This window comes from Pezoporus wallicus, unplaced genomic scaffold, assembly GCF_028554395.1.
Source record: "Pezoporus wallicus isolate ANWC-B61680 ecotype Strahan unplaced genomic scaffold, APGP_CSIRO_Pwel_v1 contig_447, whole genome shotgun sequence".
Taxonomy (NCBI): domain Eukaryota; kingdom Metazoa; phylum Chordata; class Aves; order Psittaciformes; family Psittacidae; genus Pezoporus; species Pezoporus wallicus.
In genome coordinates this window covers 1,454,327-1,480,574 of record NW_026636385.1, presented here as the reverse complement: position 1 = coordinate 1,480,574, position 26,248 = coordinate 1,454,327, and the positions used below count along the sequence as shown (strand labels likewise).

Below are 26,248 nucleotides of genomic sequence, written 5' to 3'. Positions count from 1 at the left end.
AAGAAACTTTCTTCAACTGCATGAATTTTTAAACAATTTTTAATTATTTTCCTTTTATCTGTCATGCACTTTGCCTTGCTTCACTTAAAGAAATTGGCTTCTTTATTACATTGCCTCTTCAACTTCCAGTTACTCTATTTTTCAGTGCTTTAATATGTAGGCTCAAACCTGTTCAAGGCCCTACTGCCTATCAGTGTTTAATGTCATGTTAAAGACAGCAATGGCATATTTCTTAGGTTTTTTTAGTCTTGTCTGTGAGCCAAAAAAATAACTTTCTTTCTGTAGTGAAACATGTTACAGTGAAGCTAAACTGAATTAATTCATAGAAAAGCATATTTCAAGTTTTTATAAATAGTATATTCCACAAAACTGGATGTATCTTAGAATTCACAGCATGTGTCTTCTCAAATTAGATGACTCCTTAAGTATCCATGTGTTCTGTCACAAACAGGACTCAATAACTTGTTAATGTCATGCCAAATGCATTCATAGTCTTTAGGGAAGCTGGTGTAGCAGAACCCTAATTATGCATACCACATACTTTGCATGGCTGCTACACTACTTTGTTTTGTGAATTTCAGTGAGCTGTTGTATGTTATGAGGAAACAAACCCAACAAATTTTAATCTAGATAGCATATATCTTAATGTAGTTACTGGTCTGTTTTTAGAGGAGATGCATCTTTCAGAGTATCATAGCATATGTCTGTCCTTACCAAAATTAATCTCTGTATTGTTAGTGTTTGGTTGTTTGCTTGCTTGTTCTTAAAAATCGTTTCTAGTGCAGGTTCCTGTTCTCTGGGGAGGTGGGGTCTTCACTTCAGCACTTGACATCACAGCTCAATGGCTGTGCAATCTGCTTTTGCCTTGTTGCATGTGGTGTTTCTTCCTGATCCTACATTCACTAATTCTACATTGAAAGAATGTATTTTATGGTGTGCTGTATGTTTGTTGCACTGAGTTGGCCTTTTCATTTCTTATAGTAGCTTATTAATCTCAGATCCTTTCTAGTTGCCAACCAAAGGATTTGTATTATTGTAATATTGTGATTGTTATTTCACTGTGAAAAGTTTTGGAGCTAAACCACTTTCCCCTCTTCAAAAGCCAGAGAGATCTCTCAGATATGTGGAAGTACAAATTAGTAGGTACTGTAGTGTATTTTTAGAGCTGGTAGAAGGGTTTTCTTCTAAGAATATATTTTGTGTTAACTTAGGAATCTTACTTTCACTGGACTTTTGGAGTAACTGAAGCAGGCTGCTTTGGAACAGTAGATGTTGATACTGGAAGATCCATGCTTTTTATTCCGCAACTCCCTGAAAGCTATGCCGTTTGGATGGGAAAGTAAGACATACCTTTTAACTGTGTTCCGATATGTCTGGATACTTCATATAATGTAACCGTAGAGCTGGAATGCAATCTCATTTTAATCAGATTCCACCAAATCATTTAGTGTGAATTGTAGTGATACACAATGCAGTGGTACAAAACATGATCAATTGGTATTGATCATATGGTGTCAAATGATCCACTATCATTTGGTAGAGAATACCTTTAGAATTGGAACTCATGCATCTCATGCTATCCATCAAAGGAAGCTGGACCTTAACAAAAAGTACAAGTCTTGTGTTAAGACCAAACAAGTTAAATAGAAAAGCAGGCTTTTCAAGTTGCTTTACTAGTTTGCAGTTACTTTAGCTAATGAGACTTTTTGAATGGCAGAAGGTAGTTTAGCCTCTTCAATACTTTTTTTTATATGTGAACTGACGGACTAGTGAATGTGATTTTAATACTTTTTTGTGAGTGTGCCATAACTGTCTCTCTATCCACATTGGTAGTAAATATTGTTCAGTGCCATAAAAGTGGAAGAATTGGTTTATTTGTGTGTTCATTTCTTGTCTCAGTCTTAATTGTATTTATGCCCTGTAACAAAGTATAATTTTTTTTTATTGTTTACATTGTCTCAGAACATTGGATTACTTCTAATTTAATATTTTGAGCTCAGGTTGCCTCGCTTCTAATTGAAGATATCACTTATATTTTTATGCTAATTTTGGGAAAAAGAAAACAATCAAAACCAATCCCATATGCTGAACTGTTCCAGACCATATGGTAGGGCATGGCTGCTGTCTTCTCAGAGAGTTTATATGACTATCACAGTCTTAGACCTGCCTGGGAACTGAAATTGTTTGTGATAGCATAAAAATGTGAATACCGCTGTCTGAAATATTTCAGCTGAGAGCTGCACCTGTCTGGGAGGGTAGGTTCTGTTTAATCCCAACATGTACTCTCTAAAGTCTGGTGCTTGTTCCCATTTATAGGCAAAGCTTTTTCCTCCCAAGTTCTCCTCTGTTTAAACTAGTTCTTTCAAACCTAAACTGATTGTGCCTAATCTGAAAAAGCGTAAAAATATTACTGGAATTCCACCGTCTTATTTTGCATTTTCAAAAAAAAATGTTGTTTTGTTTAGAAATGGTAGCTTTTTTGATTTGTTTGTGCAGCACTCGTTAGTGGTCCGTTTAAAGACTTGCAGCTCTGGCTAAGAGTTTATTGTTGTTGTGTCTTCTTACAGAGTATAACAAATTGTCTTTATCACAGCATCCTTGTTTTCTAAATTCTCCTCCTTACCCTTCTGAGTTTCTCTGTTTGAATCTTTGTTTTCTGTCAGCCATGGTCATGTACTTTTTCTGCTTGTCAGAAGGAGGATGGATGAACGACTCATTTGTGAGTCAATAGAGGTTCTGCTTCATAAGTTGGTTGGCAGGAGGTACTGTGCACAGCTAGGGATTGTGTTCCTTCCCGGAAGACTCAGTTTTAAGTCAAAATTAGCACTGAAAGAAAAACACAAATAAGTTTGCTTCCTTCAGCTGCTGTTCATCTACTATATTTTGCATTGGAAGTGCTTGTTTCTATGCGTGTGGAAGGCACTGCCTGCCCGCTGAAGAAACATTCATTTAGCATCAATGAAGCACAAATCAATTCAATTCCTTGTACAGTATTTGTGAGGTTGGTATTTTGCAGAGGTCTACAGCTGGTCTTCTAGTTCATAGCACAGGGTGCAGTTGCTTTGCTTAGTGTTTATATTGCTTTCTATTCAAGACAGATGTGGGAATCTGCTATGTGACTGTAGGCAGAAATGCATAATTTTCTTAAAATTAATGCAGAAGGCTTTTTGCTGCTATGTTACTGCTACTGTATTACTAAATGTATTGTTTGATGTGCTTCCACTTTTGAAGGACACTTATTTTGCGTTGTTTTCAAAAAGTAGCTTAGGAATGTGGCAGTCAGAAGAGTTAATTTTTTTGCCTTGAAGTAAGGTAAAAGTGGGGCTTCTTGGCTTCATTCAAATTGTAGTTTTAGTTTGGCCAAAAGCAGTGAAGTGTCTGAGAATGTGTGCTTGGAGATGAGTAGAATATTAGTTTACAAATAACACACACCATGTACACTGTAATTATTTTAGTCTCACTAACTGCCCTTGTTTTTATGAACTGAGGTTCTGCTGAACCAGATGAACTCACCACCCTTGGCTGTGGTATGCAAAGAGCCTGCAGGGACCCAGCACTATGTACTGTTGGTGTTGAGGATGACTATCACATCTTCAGAAGTATTATTTATCTTGTCTGACTTCTTGCTGAATGTGGGTCCTCTAAAGATTTGTAAATAGCTGGAAGGCTACCTTTCAGAAATCCTTAAAGCCAAAATATCCTCTGCAATTTTAAAAGGAAGGAGAGATTTAATTTTAGTCAAAGACTGTGGACATTCTCAGAACCATTCCCACAACCTTTTATTATGGCAATCGCAGAATTGTTAGGAGGGTAATTGTAGGACTTTGAGTCCTACCTAAGTGTTGGGAGGGGATTGCAAAAACAGTCTCTCTGTTTTTAAATTGTGAGTGTGGGCATTTCTGCAAATGTTGGTCTAGCCCATTTCTTAGTTGCTGGTTGGGAAAATCTTTTCAGCTAACTTTGCCTATATCTTAACCTTTACCTCTGCTCCCTGCTCCTGTTGATTGTAAGGCAGAAACAAAGACTCTCACAGGATAGCTTACTCTTGGCCTCCTGAAGTATTTTTCTATTCCTGTTCCTGGAGGAAGAGTTTGGGAAATGAATCTGGTAATACAAGATTGTAAAGCTTCAGAAACGTAACTGTAAATGCCTCTCTTTTTTTTGGCATGTTCTTACCTAGTCAATTTTGTGGTGCAAAGCTGTTAGCAATCATTTCTATTCCTCAGAAGCACTGAGTTGGTATGAGTACATGTCTTACACAGAGACTTCAATTTCACTAATTAATGCTGCACCTGCCATTTACCTCCTTAATTCTAAATGGCAGAACTAGTCAGTGTGCTGATTAAAGATATTTTATAAAGTAAAACATACTGTACAGCAGCTGCTTTGTGTGGAGCGGATGCCAAAATAACTTAATTGCCTTGCCACATAAAGAGTGGTTTTGATGGAAAACAAAAATATTTAACGCTTTCATGCTTTAACTTTAGAAATACATATTAAATGGGACAGAGCAATATTTATGTGCAATTTCCTGTGTTTTCTTTGAAGCCCTGATGGCTGATTAGTAAGTATAACAACATTAATCTAGCATTGCATCCACTGTAAGTAATGTTTTTTTTCCACTTATTTGATTGGAAACTATTTGTATTTGCAAAGTTGAACCTTGGTGTGGCACTTTGGAGCTGTAATAAAGCGCAATGAAATCCTTTGCAAATGTTAATGTTTTCTCAATGACCTGATGAGGGAGATTCTTAAGCATTGTCATAATTTTATAAGTAGGTTGCAACCAAAATTAACCTTTGGTTTTTGGTGATTAAACTTGACTGACTTCAGCAAAGCTGAGAAGTTTCACTGCCTTTGGAAAAGTTGCAGAAGTATGTGATATTTCTAAATGAGTTTTATTGATGTGGTGCATACAGTTCCTCTTCTCCATTGCATGGACCTGTGTATTCAGATAGTCTTTGGTTTTACCATCTGAACTGATACGTCATGCCATCCCCTTATATTTTTTCTCGTCATTTTTTTCTCTAAAATGAAACACATTTGATGTTTTCTTTTTCCATGTCTATCATTTCTAGTGCAGTGCTGTGTTTTGGCTTTAGTCTGAGAATTATGTTGATAACAAACACACTTATGTTTTAGGTGTTGCTCCATAGTGTTTAAGCTAAATCAAGGACTTTTCTGTGTCCCAGGCTTTGCAGTGATGAAAGGCATGACCAGGACACCTGACCTGAACTAGCCAAAGGGATAATCCATACCACAGGAAGTCATGCCTAGTATAGAAAGTGGGGGAGTTGTCCAAAAGTCACTGATCTGTGATTGGCTGAGTTAGTGGTGAGCAGTTGTGTTGTGCATCTCTTGTCTCTCTTGAGTTTTATACCTCTCTTTTTATTTTCTATTATTATTATTATCATTGTCATTTTTTACTTTATTTCAATTATTAATCTGTTCTTATCTCAGCCCATGGGCTTTGCCTTTGTTCTGATTCTTCTCCCCATCCCACTGGGGTTCAGGGTAGAGGGGTGTGAGTGAGTGGCAGCATGGTGCTTAGTTGCTGGCTGGAGTTAAACCACAACATGTACCAACTGGCAATTGCAATTTATCTGCAAAGTTTGTTGCTACCGGCAAATGCCATCTGTGGATCTCATGAACATATTCATGTCCTGTTTCTGGTTGTGAATAGCATCAGAACTAATTGCAGTCTTTGCAGTACCCCACTAGTCAAGACTTCAGTCCATTGCTGTTTATCACTTTAACTTCTGAGAGCATCAGTCTAAATGGATACAGCACTTTTCAGTGTGGTGGTTGGAGGGTTTCCCAGCCCTTGAAAAGCTCATCTTTTTATCTCTTTATTTATTTTTATTTTCTGCTTCAGGCTTTTCACTTTTTTATTATGACTAGTAATTGGGTTTCAGGTCACATTGTAGTGTTCCTGTCCAGGCAAATTTCAGTTGATTTTGGAAAGTAACAGTCTTGAGAGAGATTTTTATCAAATGTTTTACTATTATTCAGATAGTATATCGGTTACTTCACCCTTCATCCAGTCCTTTTGAAACTCTACAATAAAGCTGGTTGCTTTTGATTGACTAGACTTACTTGTCTAGTTGTCTGTGCTGCTTATTTTCCATGATTCCAGTTCTCTGTAGTACAGTGATTTCCATTTCTGTCTCCCATTCATTTATTACCTAATTTCTCTATGGGTAAAAATTACTTTTACAGAATAATTAGTGTCTGGATTGCACTTGCCACTGTACACATGGTTGGTTTTCTCTAAATGGTGCTGCTTCAATGCTCCGACTTCTCAAATGATTAGTCATTTGTCTTAGTTTAGTCATTGTCTCAGTATTCTAACTGTGAATGAGCTTTGCTGCTCCAGGATGAATGTGTATTGTTTCTACGAGTTTTACTTTTAGCAATTATTTTTATAAATCTTTGCTTTCCAGGTGCTTAGGTTTCCTTGTATTTCTTGTTGAGAATGTTTTAAACAATAATAGTAATTTATACCAGTCCATTGATTTGCAGTCTCTGCCAGCATACACCTTTAACTGGATGCACAAGTTGGTGGTTTGCTAGGTATGAAAGTGCTTCTGTTTCCTCTTCTTTTTGATTTGGGTGTCCTGAGAAATGAAACCAGCACTAAGTAAATCTGCTTGACAGTGCTGCATTAGAGGTTTTTTAACATCTTGATGTGGCTTCAAACCACAGCATGAGAAAGTTTAAGTCTTGCCTGCGCATGTCTGATTCCTGTGGTATGACAGGGAATGGTGATAACCCCCACCAGGCATTTCTTATTTTATACTTTGTTTAATGTGCTAGCAGGAACATCAACTTCAGTGCTATAAACTCCCAATAACATTTTGATTTACCAGAGAATCCAAGTTTTCTTTTGATCAGGTGTGCCACATGATTTTCCTCCAAGGACTCAGCTGCTGTTGTTAGGAAGGTAGGCTGCAGCAAAAGAAATGCCCACAGCGATTTTCCAGCAGTGCTCCAACAAAGCTCTGCATCTCCACACTGCCTTCTGCTGTGCAGCTGCCCAGCTTGAGTGCAGAGCTCTCAGCTTGTCAGCCTGGATTTGTGAAGGCACTTTAGTGAGAAAACTCCCAAGTGAAATACCGACAGTGTGCCTCTCTTGCACTTCTAGAATTCTATGTTTTCAGCTCTTGATATTAACCATTTTCTTTAGGTTTTTCATTCCCTGCAGCCTGGGCTGTCTGTATGTTCAGGAAGGACTCTCTGGGTGCTTTTTCAGTTCAGAAACATACGAAGAGGGAAAAAAAACCCCAGTTGTTTGGTTAAAATAGGATAGGGAAAAGTGCAGTCAATATTAATGCTTCTTGAAAGCTAAATGTGAGTGAAAACTGGGCAGATTGTGTTTTACTTGCTGTGCACCTATTTGCCTGTGTACCTGCTGGAGCTCTGGGTGTCAGAGCATGGCCTCAGCCCAAGTCCTGGGGCATGCCGAATACTTCTTGTGTTACAGAGCAAAGTGCCATGGTGGGTCCAGCACTGTTTGCATGGGTAGGTTATGCTTTTTCTTTCTGCCCAGTGTGTTGTTGTGGCAAGTTAATTTATTGTTTAGTTTTCTTTACAAGTTGTAGGATGGGATTATTATCATCCCCTTCTTAAAGCTGTACAGGTCATCGTAATGGTGCTGTAAACAACAGTATAGCTTTCTTTGATGCTATTACCAATTAATATGGAAGGTGTGGGACATGCCGCACACATTCCAGAGCTTGCTGTAGTACTTTTGTGTGTGGGACATAAAATATTGCTTGTTTTCCCCCAGTATAAGAATTTTTTCAAAGTAAAAGCAGAACATCTGCTATTGACAGATTCAGTATGTAACTTTTTCAGTTAGGAAGCATGAATTGAGACCAAAGTTTGAATGTTATATAGTGACCTAGAAATTAAACTTTTAATCATTATAATTCATCTTGTGCCCTTTTTTTTTGGGAAGAGAGTTTTCTAATGAGCATTTGTCAGCAGTCTTACACTACAAGAAATTTTTCAGGGATTTCAGTGTATAAACATTTCCTTTGTTACATTTTTTTTTTTTCTGTAGCTTTATAGAGCCCTTATCTCCAAGAAAAAGTGTTATTTGCAAAGAGAAATAAAGCAAAGGTTACCAATAGCAAGTGTTCTGTGATTTTAGGTAGCTCTTGGTAGTATCTCTTAAATGTCTAATTGAGGCATTGCCTCTTGAGGTGGAATTTATAGAAAGCCTAAAGAACTTTTCATCTTTTGGGAATGCCTGCAGTGGGAATAGCTGAGCAGGAGGAGTGAGACTGAATATTTGAAATAGTTGAAATGGTAGTTCAGAGCTTGTCTTTTATTCACAAGAACCATGCCAGTCTCCTCAATACATTATTTCTGTTTTCGTAAGTCCGGTAGTCTGTATGTTGTTCATCGTTATTCTGCTTCTGTATAGCCTGTGTGTAGAGGCACTGGGAAGTCTGGTATCATGCACCCAGCATCCTGTGTCCAGCATCATGCATGTGGACTCTACTGTTTCATCCCTCTGCTAAATATGGCTTCAGTTACAGCCCTGGTTACCTCTTCAAGTCATATCAGCTTGAGTCTTAATCTTCGGTTTCTTTTAAATTCTGTTATTTTCTCAAAATCCATCTTGCTCTGGACTGATAAAAGGATCAGGGAGTCTGAATTTCTGTGTATGCAGGTATTTCTGTCCTTCAAAGGATAAACCAGGAATCTGTGCAAATGTGGAAAGAGAATGGTGTTAAGGTAGTCAAAGCATTGCTGGAGACTGCCTGTGATACCATTAGAATTTTTTTGCTTTAACTCTAGCTTGATGCCTTTTAATCTTCTTATTTGAGATAGTGAAATTCCTTTTGGGTATATAGGGGATTGCATTTTTTTGGACAAAGTCAGGAACATCTGTGGGTATCTTTTAAAGCCCCCTGTGGTGTTCTTCCTACCAGTTCTTGACACCGTCTTGTTTGGTTAATGCTTTGCCATATGTTAACTTGATGCATTGTAATGAGGAGGGAGTTTATTGGTGAATCTCTGACAGCGTTAAAAAACAGCTTTAGTATCCCCTTTTCCTTCTTCAGCTCTTTGTGCTTTGCTGTTGTATTTCTAATGCTTTAATTTTTGCCAGGGTTCTTATTGTTTGTATGCAGTCTCACTGAAACTTTCACTGTTTTAAGCAAGTCCTGAGAAATGACTTGTTGACTGTGTAGAACTTCAGTTGTTGAAGACTGTGTTTGTTCAGTTTAATCCTTATACATGTGTTTCCCCTCATACAAGTGAAGATAAATGCGATGTAATTCACGCAGGGATTTGCTGTCTGGAAATACAGGCATGCTGCGGTGCCAAGTTCAGGCACTATGTGCAGGCTAATGTAGGCATTTACTTTGCTTAGTAGAGACTATTTGCTCAAAACAAAGTGAATTTGCCATAAAGTGGTGTTTTATGTCTGTTCCTCTGAATGTGAAAGGCTGGAACGGAGGAAGCAATATGGCTACATCCATGTAAAGGAGGAAGCTTTAATGTGTAGTTTGCTAGGTTTTGGTGTTCTGTCTTGCTGCATGAAGAATCTACCTCATCTACCTCTTCTGATTTTGTGCTATGAGCTTGAACAGTTTCTCATGCACTTTAGGCAATAATACTCTTAGGACCTTTTAAGAAAGCACTGTACCCTGAACATTATTGTGTAGAAACCTTTTTGCTTTAGATTTTCTCATGGTTTGTGTCTTTGATATTTGCCTGTTTGTTCCAGCTTTGTTAATTCTTGTCTATAGTTACTGCTCCTGAGAACATCACTTTCTGGTAACTGTCAGGAGCTGTGGATCTGAAAGATAGTAAGTAGTGGACAAGACTTGTGCATCTGTATTTTAATTGCAGGATATAGTTTTTAGTATGGCATGTCTTGCTTTGTGTCAGTACTTAATGTCTTCCTCCCTGACATGCGAATAAGAGATCATCAAAATGGTGTTGACTTTCATTTAGAGGTTCCTAGTAATACTTAAAAAAAAAAAGTTAATACTGTTGTTTTTTGGCTAAAGTCAGATTCAGTGCTTAGGAATTGCAGGTGATCCTCATTATTTGTCCCTAATGTCTATTCACTGATAGCATTTGTGATCATAGTGCCTATTCTAATGTCTGTGCTGTGTTATTAACTTAGTATTTCCTTTGGCTGGAGAATGGTTACCTCGCATCAGAGCTTATGTTAGGATACACCTATTGCTTTCTTTTATATGTTTTGAAATTAATTCTAACTAGAATTTCTCAAATTTTTGTAATGAACATATCATTAAGAGTATTTTCTTCCAACAGGAATAGTTTTACATTCTAGGCTATGCAGTAAAACAAGTAATCTTGAATGACAAACTCCAACTGAAATGCTGAAGAAAAGCTAAATTGGACTACTTCAGGACAACTGAATTTCATTTTAAAGCTGATCTGCTGTAAAAGCTAAAAACTGAATATCTGTCCTAGAAGCATTTAGAAATGCAAGTACAAAGTGACTGGTAGGAATAAGTTATTACATATATTAGAGGTTGTCTGGAAGAACGTTTAGATGCAAATGAAAACAACATATACCTGTGAATGTATATCAGCAATTAGGTTGCAAATATATTAGCAGTTGGCATTTCTTTGGCGCTTGTGATTTAGATCCATTTCATTTGTACTTCTCTTCTGAATGCAGTTCTGAAAACTAGAACACTCTTTTATCGTGTTGGTATTATGAGGCTATTGCTCCAGAGTCCTTTAGAATACAAAGAAATGTTGCTTAATGGAATTCTTACGGCAATGTCAAATTTGTACAAATCTCTTAAGGTTTGCTGTTATGAATTCTTGTGCAGTGTAATGAACAACAGGTTTTAAATGGTTTTAGACTATGAAACCAAGTTTTTATTGGGTTTCAAGTGGAAACACAACATGGTTAATAAAATATTGGAAAGAAACTGAGGTTGTCTAACTATATAAAAGCTTAAAAATAGGGTTTTCTTTGTGTACTTACAGGTAGGCTATCAGAGCTGTTCATCTTACTGATGGATAAACAAAGGAGTCAGTATTACATTCATGGTAGAAGGATTAACCCTTAAGTGGAGCCAGTCGTAATACTGTGGTCTGTCAAAATTGTTGCTGATGTGATGAGGTTATGTTTTGGTGAAGCATCTTGTTTTTTAAAAATGCCATCATATACCATTGTAAATTTAGTGAAACCAAATGGAAAATTTCAGAATAAACTTGGAAGATTTCAGTAAGCTGATCGACTAACTGGGACTCCTGGTTACTAGTTTTTAATACTGCACTGGTGGTTTTCCTGTTTGATTGATATGTAAGAGAAATGAGGTGCAGCTAACTTGGTGTCTTATTTTACTGTCTGCCTTAATGTTTCATACTGTATTTTTGTAGTAGAAGTACTGCTCCAGCTCCTCCTCCTCTTTTTCCCATTGCTACCTTAGTAGAATTTTGTTTATAATAAAGTTGTCACTTGCTATGATTGAAAGTTGGATCTTCAATATTTGGTGCTTTAATAAAACCTAAGCTGTTAAAATGAGACTGCGCATCAGAATTCAGATCTTCTCTTTAAAATGTAGCCTCACATCTTTACACTGTCTTCAGTGTTTCCCAGTTGCTGTGAAGATCTTGAGAGTAAGAAACGAAGTAGGTGAACTAGATTGCTTAAAAGAAAATGGAAGAGGAAAGAGTTATGTAGGAAGCATCAGCAGAATGTTAACAGCTTTAATGTTTAACCCAAAATAACTTCAAACTTTTTCATTGGACTGGAAATTGTGATGTGTTTTAAGTGGTGAACTAGAGACACTCTCTTGTTTAAGGGATCCTTTGGTGGAAAAAATGAGGACTGTATTGTAAATAAATAGAAGTTCTGTACTCTCTTGTCTTCTTTCTAATGGCCATAAACTATGAGGTGCCAGATTTTTGCCTAGCCTCTTGAGCATATATACTTGGGCATGATACTGTTGACATTTCTAACAAACCCTGCTATTTGCTTGACGGGAATATAAAATTACAGGGGAAGGATATTGAGCTTTTTAGGATGGCAGTGCATTATTCTCTTTAGGTTTTTGCTAATACGTGTTGCCAGGGAATCTAAAGTTTTTACACATCCACCCCAAAACCTGCAAAAATGATGCCATTGTTTCTGTTCACATCTGTTTACAAAAGTGGTTTTGGTTTTTTTTTGATAGGTAAGGAATAACATGATGCAGCAATATCTGGGATCATATCTTCCACTTGGGTAATCCTTCTAATTAATTTATGACTTGCACTGGGTTTTTTTTGTTTGTAGTCTCTGCAGTGATTAATCAGAATTTTGAAACTGGCAGCCCATAGCAGCATTACAAAAGACAAAGCCAAAATTACAAAAAAATGTAACCAATTAACTTATCCTGCCTGTCTGAGAGTCATTTGTAGGGAGAAGCACTCCTTATCTCTGTGAAGTATCAGATGTACTTGAAATTAGTATAACTGAATATAATTTTCATGATGCCAGTGAGTGTGAAAGGTACCATTCTTGTGGCAGTGATGGTCAGTGCTAGACCTCAGCCTCTTTTACATCTAAATTAAGTAAAAATGAATACTGAGCCCTGTATCTGCTAAGGAACTCTGCACTGGGACTTTTTTACAGTACCTATGGTGTTGGCACATAATAACCTCTCATAGATCCCTGCTAAACTGAGGAAAAAAAGTAAGAGACTGGAGAGAATATGGAAAAGTGTCAGTGAGAATCATCTTTTCTCCTCTTTCTCCCTGAGCTTCTGTTTTGCCTCTACGCTACTTTTTGGTCTGTGCAGCACAGAATTTTTCCAATCTAGTGTAGGCTTCTATGCGCACTTTTTCTGTTTACCTGTATTGTTCTGCAATAGAGTAGATCTCTGCAGAAATCTTCCCACTGGGAGGGGTAGCTTCAGCACTGCAGTATTGTGGCTCCTGTGGGATGGGTAGGGGATAGTAGTTTGTTGGAAGTGTATGTGAACTGATTTTACTGTATAGTCAGAGGTGCAGAGTGCCTGAAGAAGCGAGGCAAAGCTCTCAGTGCTTCAGAGAGGAGCTGAGAAGTCTTGTGCTGTACTTCGTACTAAAAGTCTTGCTGACTTCTGAGCAAGGTAGGAAGAACAAGACCAGCAAGCAGGTGTACATCTGGGAAATGTGACGGCTTGTCACTAGGTCTGGTAGAGTCAAAAGAACCTGGAAGATGACCTAGTTTAACAACAGAGAGAGAGGATGGAGGATTGTGGGAAACTGCTATTTTCTTTCTCTCGAAGTAGAGAAAAAATCCACAGCCTTGAAAGGATGATGAGCTACTTTTGTTCCTCAAAAGAGTGATTGTATACATAAGAGGTGTTGGAGGGATTACATCCAGAGTGGAATTAATAATGGATTAATATTAAACCCTAACCAGAGAATTAAATCGTCATCAGTGTGCTGTAGACCACACAATGGTAGGAAAGCAACTAACCAAAACAAAAAGTTGAAAAATAGCTTGTGAAAAAACAGTTTTCTTATCGGCCTTTTGGAAAATGAGAACTACTCCTACTTCAACTGCATTAAATGAAGTGAATAAAATCCAGCACATTTTTGTGCATACTTCTAAGAAATATTTACAAGAAGCAGTTCCTCAATTCAAACAATGCAGTTAATTGCAAATGGTGTTTTGGAGGTATTGCTCTGAAGAGCGTATGTTACCATAAATTACTCTTGCCCATAAATTAGCTGATTTTACAGTAGGGATTCTTCTGATACCAGATGAATTAGCTGAAACTGTAAAAGGGAACAAAAATGGAAAATGCTAAATCTGTTCTTAATATTTCTGGAATATTAAAGCACTTCAGTGTATGAGGAATGAAGGAGAGGAAACGATGCCTGTAGGAGAAACAGATTATGCAAAAGTTGGACATAAGGGAACTGTAAAATACAAGGTATAGAAAGATAAGAGGATATAGTGATTTTTTTTTTAAATTATATGTGAAATCAGCCAGGGAGAGAAGATAAATGATAATTGCTTTGAAATCTCCAACACTGATGGGAAGAGTCCACAAAAGGAGCCTTGCAAAAGGGAACATACTATGAGGTATTCTTGTGTTACTTTTGAGTAGTACTCTCACAGATAAATAAGTTCTAAAAAAAAAAAATCTGTAATTTACTGCTTGAGAGCACCATAAGTGCTTCCAAGTTGTTGTTCATGCCTCAGCCCAGTGCTGTTTGGAGTATAAAGGAATGTAAAATAAAAAATGGGTGCACAAGATTGAAAAAATGATGTAAATCAGACCTCTGGCCACCAGGTACTGCAGGCAGCAATGGCACAGGTCTTTGTTATGGAGCCTTCTAAAGATGCTGAGCTCATTGTCTCATGACTTCTACTCTTCCTCACTGCAAGGGTTAGAAATTTTCTTCACTCTCCAGCTTAGTTTATTCTTTCTCCAGTTGGTCTTGGGTTCTTGTAGTTTAAAAAGCTGAAGGTTTGGTCCTGTGCACACATCTTTTGCTCTCCTGCTGTGACTCAGGAAGCAAAATGCAGGGGATCCTCCAAATTCCAGCTCTTCCAGCCACATTTTTCTTCTGTTTTCGTTACTCTGTGGAATGATGTAAGCTGAGTGGGTTTTTTTAATTTTTTTCTCTTGAGATTACAATTTCACAATTACGTTGAATGCGTTTGTTTCAGTTGCAGGGGATGGGTAAGGATTGTAATCAGAGAAAATCAGGTACAAAATTTGTGTTTCATTCATTCTTTGAATATAACACCACTCTTTTACTATCCCACATCCTTCCAGTGTCTGGTGAGTTGGAAAGTTGTGTATAAATAGCAAAAATCTTTAAAAAAATTGGCTTGTGTAGAATGAATGGGGGGAAAAAAAAGCCCTTTAATTCCAGAGGAGACCATGAAATCTAAGTATCCATGGACTGGATTAAAGCACACTGATTTTTGTAGCCGTGGCAACTTCCTGTGTAATCTCCTATTTTGAGAAATGGGGTCAAGGATAATATTATTAAAACATTCCTCATATCTGATTCTGTTGTGATAGTAGAGGATATTATTTCTTTGTCTGTGGCCTTATTAAATGTAACAGTTAAACTACAACAAACAATAAAGCTAATCCCAAACATTTCTTTTTTGTTGTTTTCCAAAGGATTCATCCCCCTGAATTCTTCAAGAAAAAATACGCTGTGGATGAAGTCCACTATGTGAATGAGGTGAGTTCTCTGTGTGTCTGAATATTTTTCTGTGAATAGAAAATCAATACATGGCAATGATTGCTTAATTTTAGTACTCTGTTTGCTGGATATCTCCTGATTTGGTGGGACTTTCCCCCCTCTAAGTTACTGGAAATGGTCCTTCATTCTATTAAAGCACTTGTCATTTATTATTTTTCCTTTTCTTTAAAGACTGCCGTTTTGAGCTGAACACTAAAGTCTTAATCAAAAAATGGTCTCATGTTTTTTGCATTGTGAGACCTGTCAGTCTGCAAATTTACCCAACAGAAACATGTTGCTAAATACATTTTTTGCAATGCCTTAGAGATTTGACAAGATTGCTGTCAGCGACATTGCATGTCCTAGCTCTGACTTAGGAGCTGACATTTATTTTATGACTCCAAAGAGCTGTGAAGAAAGGCTGTCTGCCTTACTCTTAGTTTATGTTGAATCAGTCTAATATTTGAATAAGCAAATATGTTCATTTTTTAAAATACAAGTGTGACCTGCTTAGGTAGGTTTCTCGTTTCATTTCTGAGCAGATGTTTGTATACTTACCCACCTGTCCAGTTGTCTTTTCTTTGGTAGGAAAGCACAGCAGGGTGAGGACAGTTTTCCTGCTAAACTCTGTGGGTGATTTTCATAGAGAGCAGGTTGAAAAGGAAGACACTGATACTTCTGTCCCTGCAGAGCACTGACTCTGACACACCAGACCAAAAATTCTGCTCTTGTCAGCTGCAAGGATGTTTAATTTCATTTTCATAATGAGTCCAGCTATGAAGTGAAGTTTGATCCCGTATTTCAGTAGCCTGGGGTGAAGGAAGCTGTGGAGACATTGCTTTTTGACGTGTGTGTCATGTACAACGCAGGCGCTCCAATGCTTATCTGTCAGACGCTGAAAATTGCAAGTGGAAAATACATGATTTATTTTTAAAAATCACTTTTATTTTGGGTCACCTTGGTTGTTTTGGGTCACTTTTTGTCAACTGATGCCTATACTGCAGTTCTGTTATCTACTTGCTTACTGCTTAAAAACCTCTGTGGGGACCAGTAAACTGTCCGAGAATAAAGGCTGCTTTCCACCTGAACTGCATGTACTGAATTCAGAAGCTGTTCAGCTTCCTATAACTTTTGCCCAGTTTGCTAAGGAGTTGGGTTTCTACCATTAGGACGCTGGGGGCCTTATTTACAGGAGAGTTTTATGTCAACAAATGACCAACTCGTGTAAGTGTGTAATCCTGATACTTCATGGGGAGGAAAAGAAAAAAGTAGAATTGGTGTTTTTGAACCTCACTGCCACATGTTTTCTTTCGTTAATATTATTAGTATGCTATTAAGCTGTTTTAAAATTCCATGGACTGTGCACCATGGAATGATGTCATCTGTTCATTGCCTGAAGAAATGTGTAATTCGGTGTCCACCTTTCTGCAGCTGCTCTGAGAGCCTACTTCTGTACAAGCCCAGTGATCTTGTTCTTAGTTTGTAAATGTTTGAAAGATACTGAAGGAGCCTGATAGAACTATTAGCAAAAGATGACCAGTGAGAGTAACAGTAAACACTCATTAGTAAGTATTTAGCACATTGTAGCATACTAATATTAATGCATGTGTGTTTTATCGGTAGTACTATATTGAGGATATAGTACCTTGTTTCTTACTATTTCTGTGTGACTTTACAGCTTTTTGGCTCATATTTCCTCTGTTGTCCGAGTGATGACAGTAGACTTAATTTTAAGTTCTAGTTGGTATTTATATGTTCAAAGGACACCATCAATTTAGGCACTGCCTTTCTGTCTAAATGTTTTGTGATCTGCTGACATGTTGCATGTCTCAGGTAATACTTCAATATCTGAAAAATACCAGAGGTGCGTTTTTGTCTTTGCAGCTTGTTTACTTTGTATACAGCACATGTTCATGAAAGTGTTATCAGCGCGATTCTGAGGAAGAAAAAAAATAAATTAATCGCAATATAAAATTTCTTTTTAGATATCCAGTGTTTTGGCTTCGAAGAACCCTTCTGTGCTTCTTACTTTGGTGAGTAATATTCTGAATAATAACTATTCATGTTTTTGAATGAGGAGATCAGATTATTCAGCACTTCTTTGAACTGTTATTCAAAATGTTTTCCTCCCCATCTTTGCCAAATTTGAGGCCACCTGTGTATAGTCATCTAGACTTCTGGCTCCTCCATGATCTCGAGATTTGTAACCTTGGGCCTTCCAGTCTATATTCTTGCTGCCAAAAGCTTTATTTGTTTTCTGGTAAAACATGACAAGCCTATCTATCATCGCCGATGCTATCCTCCAGCCTGTGTACAATGACTGCAAACTCCTTTTATGTTTTATGCTGTTCTGGTCATGTCATGAGCATGTTAGGGCCTTTCTGTGGGATCCCCATAAGGATTCAGGGTATGCTTTTCCTGCATGAAGTTGGTAAGAGCAGCTGCTGGAAGGAGGGGGTGATACCAAATGCCTGCCAAGTATTTTGAGTGGTGCTTGCTTGTTTCTCTGGTAGGAGGATGAATGAGTGGGTTTAAAGCCTGCAAGTTTCTTCTTCCCCATCACCTCTCTCCCAGCTGCTTTCCTTGACAGATGTTTTGTAAACTGTATGAAATAATTTGCTGACTGAGCTTTCCCTTACAGCAAGTGCAGTGGCACCTCCTGGATTTATCAATGACCCGACAAAAAATCCCTCCTTAAAGCAGTCACATAGCATGAGATCTGATTTCTTCATCCATTACGAGCAGAGGCCCTAAAAAGTTTTCAATCTTTCTTCCACTTACATTTGTATACATAGGCATATAAAAGATGACCTTACCATTTTCTTTCATGTTCTTTAAGAGAAATGAGTGGGAAAGGGAATATTTGATCACCTTGTACTTCTTCATGTGCATTTCTGCGCATCAAGTTCTTTAGTAGCTGTCACTTCATGAGCATCCTGTTGTGTGAAGAATTTTAACCTGATTTTTGGCTGAGAGGAAGGAACTGTGATTCTTCCAAATTCCTCCCACTGAAGAAGTGTGCAGAGAAGGGAAGAGCTCTTTTTTTTCTGCCTGACAGAACACTTGGTCCTCTTTACTGTGGTCTCTTTCCAGATATGGAGCTGTAATGCTGCTCCACAGGGTTTTCCAGGCACAGTGTTCGTCTGCTGTGTAGCAGCCAAAGTACTCTTGCTTATGCTACTTGCTTGAATGGAAAGCTGTAGGTGAACGGCATGCAAATTTAAATAATAAGCATTGCCAAGGCAGGGCATAATAATTTATTTTTAAATGAAATTACTTTAGAAAAAAATTTGTCCATTTGTTACTCTCTTGCCCGTTGTTACTATACAGGTCTCCTAACTCCCTCTCAAGACGTAAGTGAATTAGAAATCAAAGCCTGCCGTACTCCTAAGCAGCACATCCTAACCTAAGTTCTGTGTTGGTATCCTATGAGAGTCTGGGGTTTCAATTATAGTCATTCAAGTAAACTTACATATAATTTTTCCTAAAGACTCACTGCAGTCAGGTTCTGCCCATGATGTTGTTTTAAATGGTTGTGTTCAGCTCAGAATCATGGTCCTTTTCATCTTTTCCCTCCCAGCGTGGTGTTAATACTGATAGCGGAAATGTCACCAAAGAAGCTTCTTTTGAAGGAATCAGCCAGTAAGTGACAAGACTTTTTTATCCATTAGTTGTTGCGCGGTTATGTTAAATCGTTTTATACTTCATGTTAAATGATGTTTTGCCTAGTGACAGGATGTTGAATGGCAGATGAAATATATTAATACTTCTTTGGGAATAAAATGTTTCACAGGTTTCTAATGACTTGAAATACAGTGGATTTTGGCTTGGTTTTGTGTTGTATTTTTTTCTTAAATCTTTTTTATATCTGACTTTGTCCAATGTTTCTCTTCATTTGTTTTTGCTTTAAGTATCTAAATCCAGAAAAAAAACATCCCTTTGCCTCTATTTCCACAACTGGGATTGGAATATTTGGGTTTCAGATTTCAGGAAAATTAGTCTTTAAGAGGAGCTTCTTTCTCTTACTGACTTCCTTGTACATTATTAAGGTAGGTATTAGTGATTCTGGTAAGCACAATCTTCTGAAAAGTTGTCGCATTACAGGTGAAAAATTAAAGATCACTTTTCTGCCTAGATGTGATCCTTTAGTGTCCCTTGATGTTGTCTTTATATGGAGTTTGGCTGCGAGTGGAGTAAAAATGTTTTCCTGCTTGCAGTGTTTTGAAAAGGCAGTAAGTAACAGTGCATCACAGCCTGCTCTGGGATGTGAAGGTGATGGCCTCAATTTTGAATGAAATTCTGTTCTAATATCCCCAAATGAGATAATTTTCAATTTTTTGTTCAAGTGTATGGCAAGAAAGAAACACTCCCCCCATTAAAAAGCCTGTTCAAAAACCCCACTTATTCTGAGATGTTGAGTAGGTGGTCTTTTTTTTTTTAATACTTGACTCCCTGTCACCCTGCTACATTTTTCTCCATTTGCTTCTGTTGAGAGCATATTAATTCTGCAGTGAAGATTGTAATGCACAGTATTTGCTGCAAGTCTGAGCACTGGTTTGTATAGTTCAAGAGTGTGCTTTCTGCTGGGATCATCTTTTCTCTCTGTCAGGTGAACTGAAATCTGGAATCTGATTCCATAATTACTTTGTTCTCCCCTACTGTTCTCTACAACCTAAATGGAAACATAATGAGTCTGTCAGGGATATTGGGCACCAAGGTTTCAGACTTCTAGGCATCTTCTGCTGCTCGGTGAGTTAAATATAAACTATTCCAAAATAAAGCAAGCAGTTTTAAATGAACATACAACAGTATGATGTTCTGTTGCTTTGACCAAGTGCATACTCATTTATCTTACACTCTCCAGGTGCAGGTGAACTCCAAAATCTGTGTGGAGCGATACTTCCGGTTTTATCTGAAACATCTCCACATGAAATATAAACAGTTATTATCTCCAGCACTAATTCTTTATGGGAATGATGTACAAAGATCTGTTTGAAATACCAAAAAGCTCCTTTCTCACCTGAATTTCACTAAATACTAGAGTTTAATTAGTAACACATGCTATTACAAGTCAACATTAAGTTAGGAAGCCACTCCATTTAGCACTTGATCTGAGATTTTAATAGCATGTCTCCTGCAACTCTTAAAGGGATTAATAATATTTTATTGTGGGTTCACAGTTTGTGGTAAACATGCTGTTGCTGTGCTCCAGGAGAAGGGTTTCTCCCTTCTTTACAGGTGATTTCCAGCTGTTTAGTAGTTTAGTTAGTCTCTTTTGAGACCTGGGTTAATGCTTATCCCTCTCCGCCCCTTGGCACCAAGTTGTTCATCTTGCTGCTTTTGACAGATCTGGTTGGTGTGTTCCCTTCCCACGCTCTCGGTGTGGAAGAGCAAGCATTGATTTTGTTGTTGAATGTGCTGAAGATCCAATCCCCTCTTCTGACAGATACTGTGCCCTCAAACCACTTGTCACTCCAGCCTTCCCTGGATCTCCCTGACTCCTGCTTCTGTCTTCTCCGGGGCTGTCATGTCTCTGGTGAGAGCGTGCTTGGCCTGCACGCCAGCGGCAGCATGCGGAGAGTGAACATCGCTCATTGAGGGCATAAGGGAGGGGGAGAGCTCCCTTTTAAACTCTGCTCTCCACAGATTTTTGTAACTGCGTATATAAACCAGTTCATTTTGTATGTTTTCGAAGCAGACTCAAACCAATTTCAGCATTCCTGCTTTCGTGGTTCTCCACCTCTCATATGTCAAATGCTTCCTTTATATTTCCTAGAATCACATAATGGTTTGGGTTGGAAGCGGCCTTAAAGGCAGTTCCACCCCCCTGCCTTCCACTGGGCCAGGTTGTTCAAAGCCCCATCCAACCTGGCCTGTTTCTGTGTATTTTGGATGTACTTGTTTCTTCTGAGAGGGCTAAACCCATGGAGTTTGTATCAAGCAATGGACTCCTTCAAACTGCACTCCCTCCCATCTGTCTGTGCCTGTGAGTTGTCAGCTCTCTCTGTCCTCTGCCCTAGCTATGATGCTGTATCTTATTCCTGTGGTTTTTGTTTGTTTCCACTTTCTGGCTACTTGGCCAAGATGTATTTGCTTGCTAGGGCCCTTTTCTGTTTCTCCTGCTCCCATTTGTCTATTTTCTCCTAGACTGACTTGCCCTGGTGTGTTTTTCTCTTTGGGTTGTTCTGTTTGTGATGGATAATAGGAGAAATAATGTATCATTTCTAGAAAAAGCTGGATCTTGCTCCCTTTGCAGGCTGTTCATCTGCTTCTGTCACAAGTTGCCTTTTTCTTCCTCTAATGATTTTGATTCCCTGCCTTGCTTTTTAAACCTCTTGAACTTCTTCTGGAACATAATTACCTAAAGTATTTGATTAATTTTTCCACTGTAATAAGTAGCCATTTGAGACAAAATGACTACTGTGGTAATGGGTTATTTCTTTGATCACCCTGAAGATTAACCCCGAGTTATATTTGCGCTGGTAGCAGCGTTCAAACTTGATTTTAGGCTGATTATAAAGCCCATAATGCTGAAATTCATCATATTTTCCATCAGTTTATGTATAGTTCTTTCATATAGAATCACAGACTGGTTTGGGTTGGAAGGGACCTTCAAGCTCATACAGTTCCAACCCCCTTCCACGGGGAGGGACACCTTACACTAGACCAGGTTGCTCCAAGCCCCGTCCAGCCCGGCCTTGAACACTGCCAGGGATTGGGCAGTACAGCTTCTCTGGGCAACCTGTGCCAGCTCCTCAGCATCCTCACTGGGAAGAACTTATCCCTAATGTTTAATGTAAATCTACCCTCTGCCAGCAAAGTATCTTGTACAGAAAAAAGCTTGTATGTTGCTGCTGTCTGTAAAAATGGAGAATGGTGGTGCTTGGGAAGTTGTCCTGCTCAGCAGTGGGTAATCCCGTTGTTTCGTGAAGGGAGCAGCCTGGGACAGGGACTTCCGACGGGATAGCTGGACCATTGCTAATGCTGTTCCTGGTAGCTCCCCTCAGGTCAGCTTTGTTTGCAGCTGTTACAAATCCCACAGAAGTGACTTCCTGCCATTTGCTTCAGGTGGCTAAAAGTGTAGAAGGCAGATTTCTAAAGTAGTGCCAATGCATTTTTTTCTAGACAAGTACTTCTGTTTGCTAATAAAGGCTAGTTCTGTCGGTGGTGGGTTTTTGGTTTTTCTAATTCATGGACCCATTTTTCAGACTGGAAAATGAGCAGGAATTTTCTAAATCCAGTCTTGTGCCAGTTATGTAGCACTTGTAAATATGTCATATACTTTAAACCACTGTTGAATAAGTCTTTGCTTGCTGTGTTGCTTGATTTTGTTCTGGTTTTATTTGTTTGTTTTTCATCCTCAGAATCAATTGATGGAAATGATGGATAGTGTAAGCAATTGTACCTAAATGCTTACAATTTTTCAGTGAATTCCTTTCCCTCAGAATTGTACTTCTTGAGTCTGACAGTGAAAACCATCTAAAAACCCTCTTTCCTATTGTGTAGTGAGGTCCATTGTTAGGAGAAAGACTCATGTTGAGAAGAGTAGAAAATTCTAATATTGTGTATGAGTATGTTTAGAATTTTCTCAGGATATACACACGAATATATTCATTAAACTCATAAAATAGGGTCTCTTTGTGCACTTTTATTATACAGGAGGTGTAGATTTGTAACTTTTTTTTTAACTAATGAAATTGTCTTGCAGCGAAAAGGACAACTGAGTATAAAATCAATTTGGACATGCTTTTCAGTGTCGCATTTCTTAGTTCTGTGCTGATTAGATGGGAGCATTAATACGTTACAGGTTGCAGCTGTAGCAAAATGTCAATTTGTTTACTTCCCCAAGACCACATGTCTCATCATCTAAGTGTTGTCTATTTGCACATTGCGGAAAAATGTAGAATTGGATTGCTCCCCACGATCCCCTTAACCCTAGGGCAGTACATGTTTTTGAAAAGTAAGTTGATGATTGTCTAGCAGGATGAAAACTCTGCTAGAAGGACATGGTAGGGTGATTTTATACAGGACTTTGCGCACAAATTGTGTGAATTGAACACCATTGTGTACTTGTGTTGGTGATGACAAGCTCTTCCCCTTGAGCTTGATATTTAACCAGTAACTTTAAGGGTGTATTTTGTTTAGCTGCCTTGTTGGTAACCGAAATGAAGCATAATTTGAGTCAGTTTTAGAAGTCTGGCAGTAATAAACAGGTTGCCCTGTGGCCACTCGGACAGGACCCACAGCTATCACGAGCTAAGCAAGGTTGAGACAACTCAGTCCTTAATTGTTGGCTTATCTGAAAAAGCTACATAAAATAGATGAGGTTCTCTTCTAAGTCTGAATTGATGCTGTGTCCCAGAGATCTAAAGTCTTGTTTTCTACTTGCCATCATATCAGAAAGTCTGTCTTTCAGGTGAGAGATAAAACTGCGTGTGTGACTGATAACCTCCTGCCTCTTTACCCCTACCCTACACACTCTTGTTCAAATCCTGCCCCCTTTCTGTGTGTTTAATTCACTTCCATAATTGACAGCATCTGTAATTTTAAGGAGCTGCCACATAGTAGAGGGTTCCAGCCATTAACTAAAACTTGCATTTCTGGCAGCACAAAGACAGCTCAAGAAGAGCATTTAAGGCCAGGAGAGGAAAAATCCAGGGGCTGCAGCAGATATGGTACATCTCGACTGAAATTTCCTTTGTATAAGAGCATTGTTCGACCTATTACAAGTCTACACTGGTGTATAGGTTTTTCCTTTTTGTTTGTATTTATTTAATGCTCAGATGAGAGACAGTCTTCTGTTGTGAGGTTTGTGTTTGTTCATTTGACTTGCTTTTGGTTTCATCTGTTTGTGCTTGTGGTTAAAATGAGTGTGTCAGGTTCTTGAGGGACATGAATTTTCAGAGCCTCAGTCAGCTGCCTTCTTTACTTGCTCTTCCCTGCCCTTTATTTTCTTCTGTTGCTTCCTAATAACCATAGTTTATACTTCTCATATTTGCATGGAGCTGCTGTTGGAGCTTTCTGCAGTGCTGCAGTGTCTCCATACGCTTGCCTTCATTGATCTGTTTTCTGTCTGACATACTGATGACAATTATTGAATGTCCTTGCATCGTTGCAGCTCCAGCTTAATTCTTCTGTGTCTTGTTTTTCTATGGTGGTGTCAGTTGATATGTTTTCCAGCCAAACAAGGAGCTCAGGCTTTTGGTTTTTTTTTTAGGATTTGTATAGATTGATTACAGTCTATCATTGTTATATTTTCTTCTGTATAACTTTGCGTTTAATGGGCTCTTCCATCCCAGAATTATTTCTGCATTATTGTACGTAGGTAATAGTCGTTGGGATGGTGGTGATTAAATTGAAAAAATGCTTTTTCCCCTGGTTTTATGAGACTTTCTTGTTTCCAAGTGACTAATTTTATTCTGTAATGATGCATTGTTCTGTGACTTGTGGCTTTTTGTATTGTGTTGCTTTTCCAGTGGTTTCTAATTAATACCCATAATACTGAGTACCATACAGCTTGTCCTTGTTGAATGTTGAGATAAGTTGTTGTTTTATACCCTGGAGTAGTGACACAAAGCTATTAACCTTTACCTTGTTAGGATTTTATGAGTTTATGAGCATGTGTTTTTGAAAAAGAAAAACACAGGGTTGTTTTTTTTCCTGCTATCTGAGTATGCAGGAAGACCCTGGTACAATTAGGAGTGACTTCTAAATAAATTTTTTTTAATTGGATCTGTGCTTTTGTTGGTCCCTTCTGAAGTGTGAAGAAAGGTTAATAACCTGAAATAGATTAATTTTTCCTTCAAAAATTTGGGAAAATGAATTATTGCCTTATAACATTCTTCTAAAGATCTGTTAGGAGCCTTGGAGCATCTTAATTCTCTTAAATGCCATAACTGAGGAGCCAGCAGTCAGACAAAAATATCTTTGATGCAGAACACCCCTTGGGCATTTAAATTGTAAGCAAAAAAAGAACCCTTGGACAATGCTTGGAAATCTATTTATGTTCCTCTTAATTACTCAGCTTCTTACTCTGTTGGCCACTGTAATGTTATTGTGTAGAGAGCCTCAAACTAGTTCCAGCAATACATGAATTGCTAATGCAGAAAGTAAACAGAAAAATAGTTAAGGGTTTGAGGCCACAATGAAATGAAAACTTTTGCTTTGGCTCTTCTCTAGGTAAAAAAAGACAAGGAGAGATTATTTTCATAGTCCTCCAAGCAAGCTTATCACATACCGCATTCTGTGCACAGAAAAATGGGAAAGGATAAAATGAAGGATGAAATTAACAGTTCACTGTGTTTAATTTCACTGACGGGTTTTTAAGGGGCAAAGTTAAAATCACAGAACACTTCGGAAGGGTCCTCTGGAGGGCGATCTGGTTCAACCCACACTCATAGCAGTGAAGTGATAACATTTTATCTTTGTCAAAAGAAGTTCAAGGAACGTGTCCTGAACATACTGTTCTTCTGGTTTCTCCACATTCTTACAATTACATATGTGGTTTAGTCTCATGTATTTCAAAATTAAACACTTGCACAGTGAAGACAAATGTGTGCATTCTGCTTACTGGGATCTGAACTGATCTATAATTAATTGCAACACATTATTTGTTTTCGCAAGTTTTCATGTCCCCAGAGAAGATACAGTTAAAAAAAAAAATGTAGTCTCTGCTGTTGTGTGGCTTTTTTTTAATATTTGTGTGTTGCTTTTTTTTGTATAGATTTAATGTGAACAACAGAATCCTTCATCCTGAAATTGCAGAATGGTGAGTAGCATAAAATCTTTAAGTATTGTTGAACATGCTTATGTTAGGGCAAGGGATAACTGTTTCAAACTGAAACAGGGGAAGTTCAGGTTAGACAAAAGGAAGAAGTTCTTTACTGAAAAGTGATGAGGCACTGGAATGGGTTTCCCAAAAAAGTGGTGAATGCTTCCTCCCTGGCGGTGTTCAAGGCCAGGTTGGACAAAGCCTTGGGTGACATGTTTTAGCGCGAGGTGTCCCTGCCCATGGCAGGGGGTTGGAACTGGATGATCTTAAGGTCCTTTCCAACCCTAACTA

At 38.2% G+C, this 26,248-nt stretch overlaps 1 protein-coding gene across 2 annotated transcripts in view; it reads left to right on the top strand.

Moving 5' to 3' along the window:
* PEPD (peptidase D) overlaps positions 1–26,248 on the top strand; it is a 140,511-nt gene that overhangs the window by 5,409 nt on the left and 108,854 nt on the right. Inside the window, exons 3-7 of one of the 2 annotated variants that reach the window (XM_057400176.1) lie at positions 1,212–1,339; positions 15,123–15,186; positions 17,172–17,219; positions 18,767–18,828; positions 25,910–25,954. In XM_057400176.1, the coding sequence (XP_057256159.1) occupies positions 1,212–1,339; positions 15,123–15,186; positions 17,172–17,219; positions 18,767–18,828; positions 25,910–25,954 (347 nt within the window). The remainder of the gene's footprint in view (positions 1–1,211; positions 1,340–15,122; positions 15,187–17,171; positions 17,220–18,766; positions 18,829–25,909; positions 25,955–26,248) is intronic. The other variant, XM_057400177.1, reaches the window with a different exon arrangement.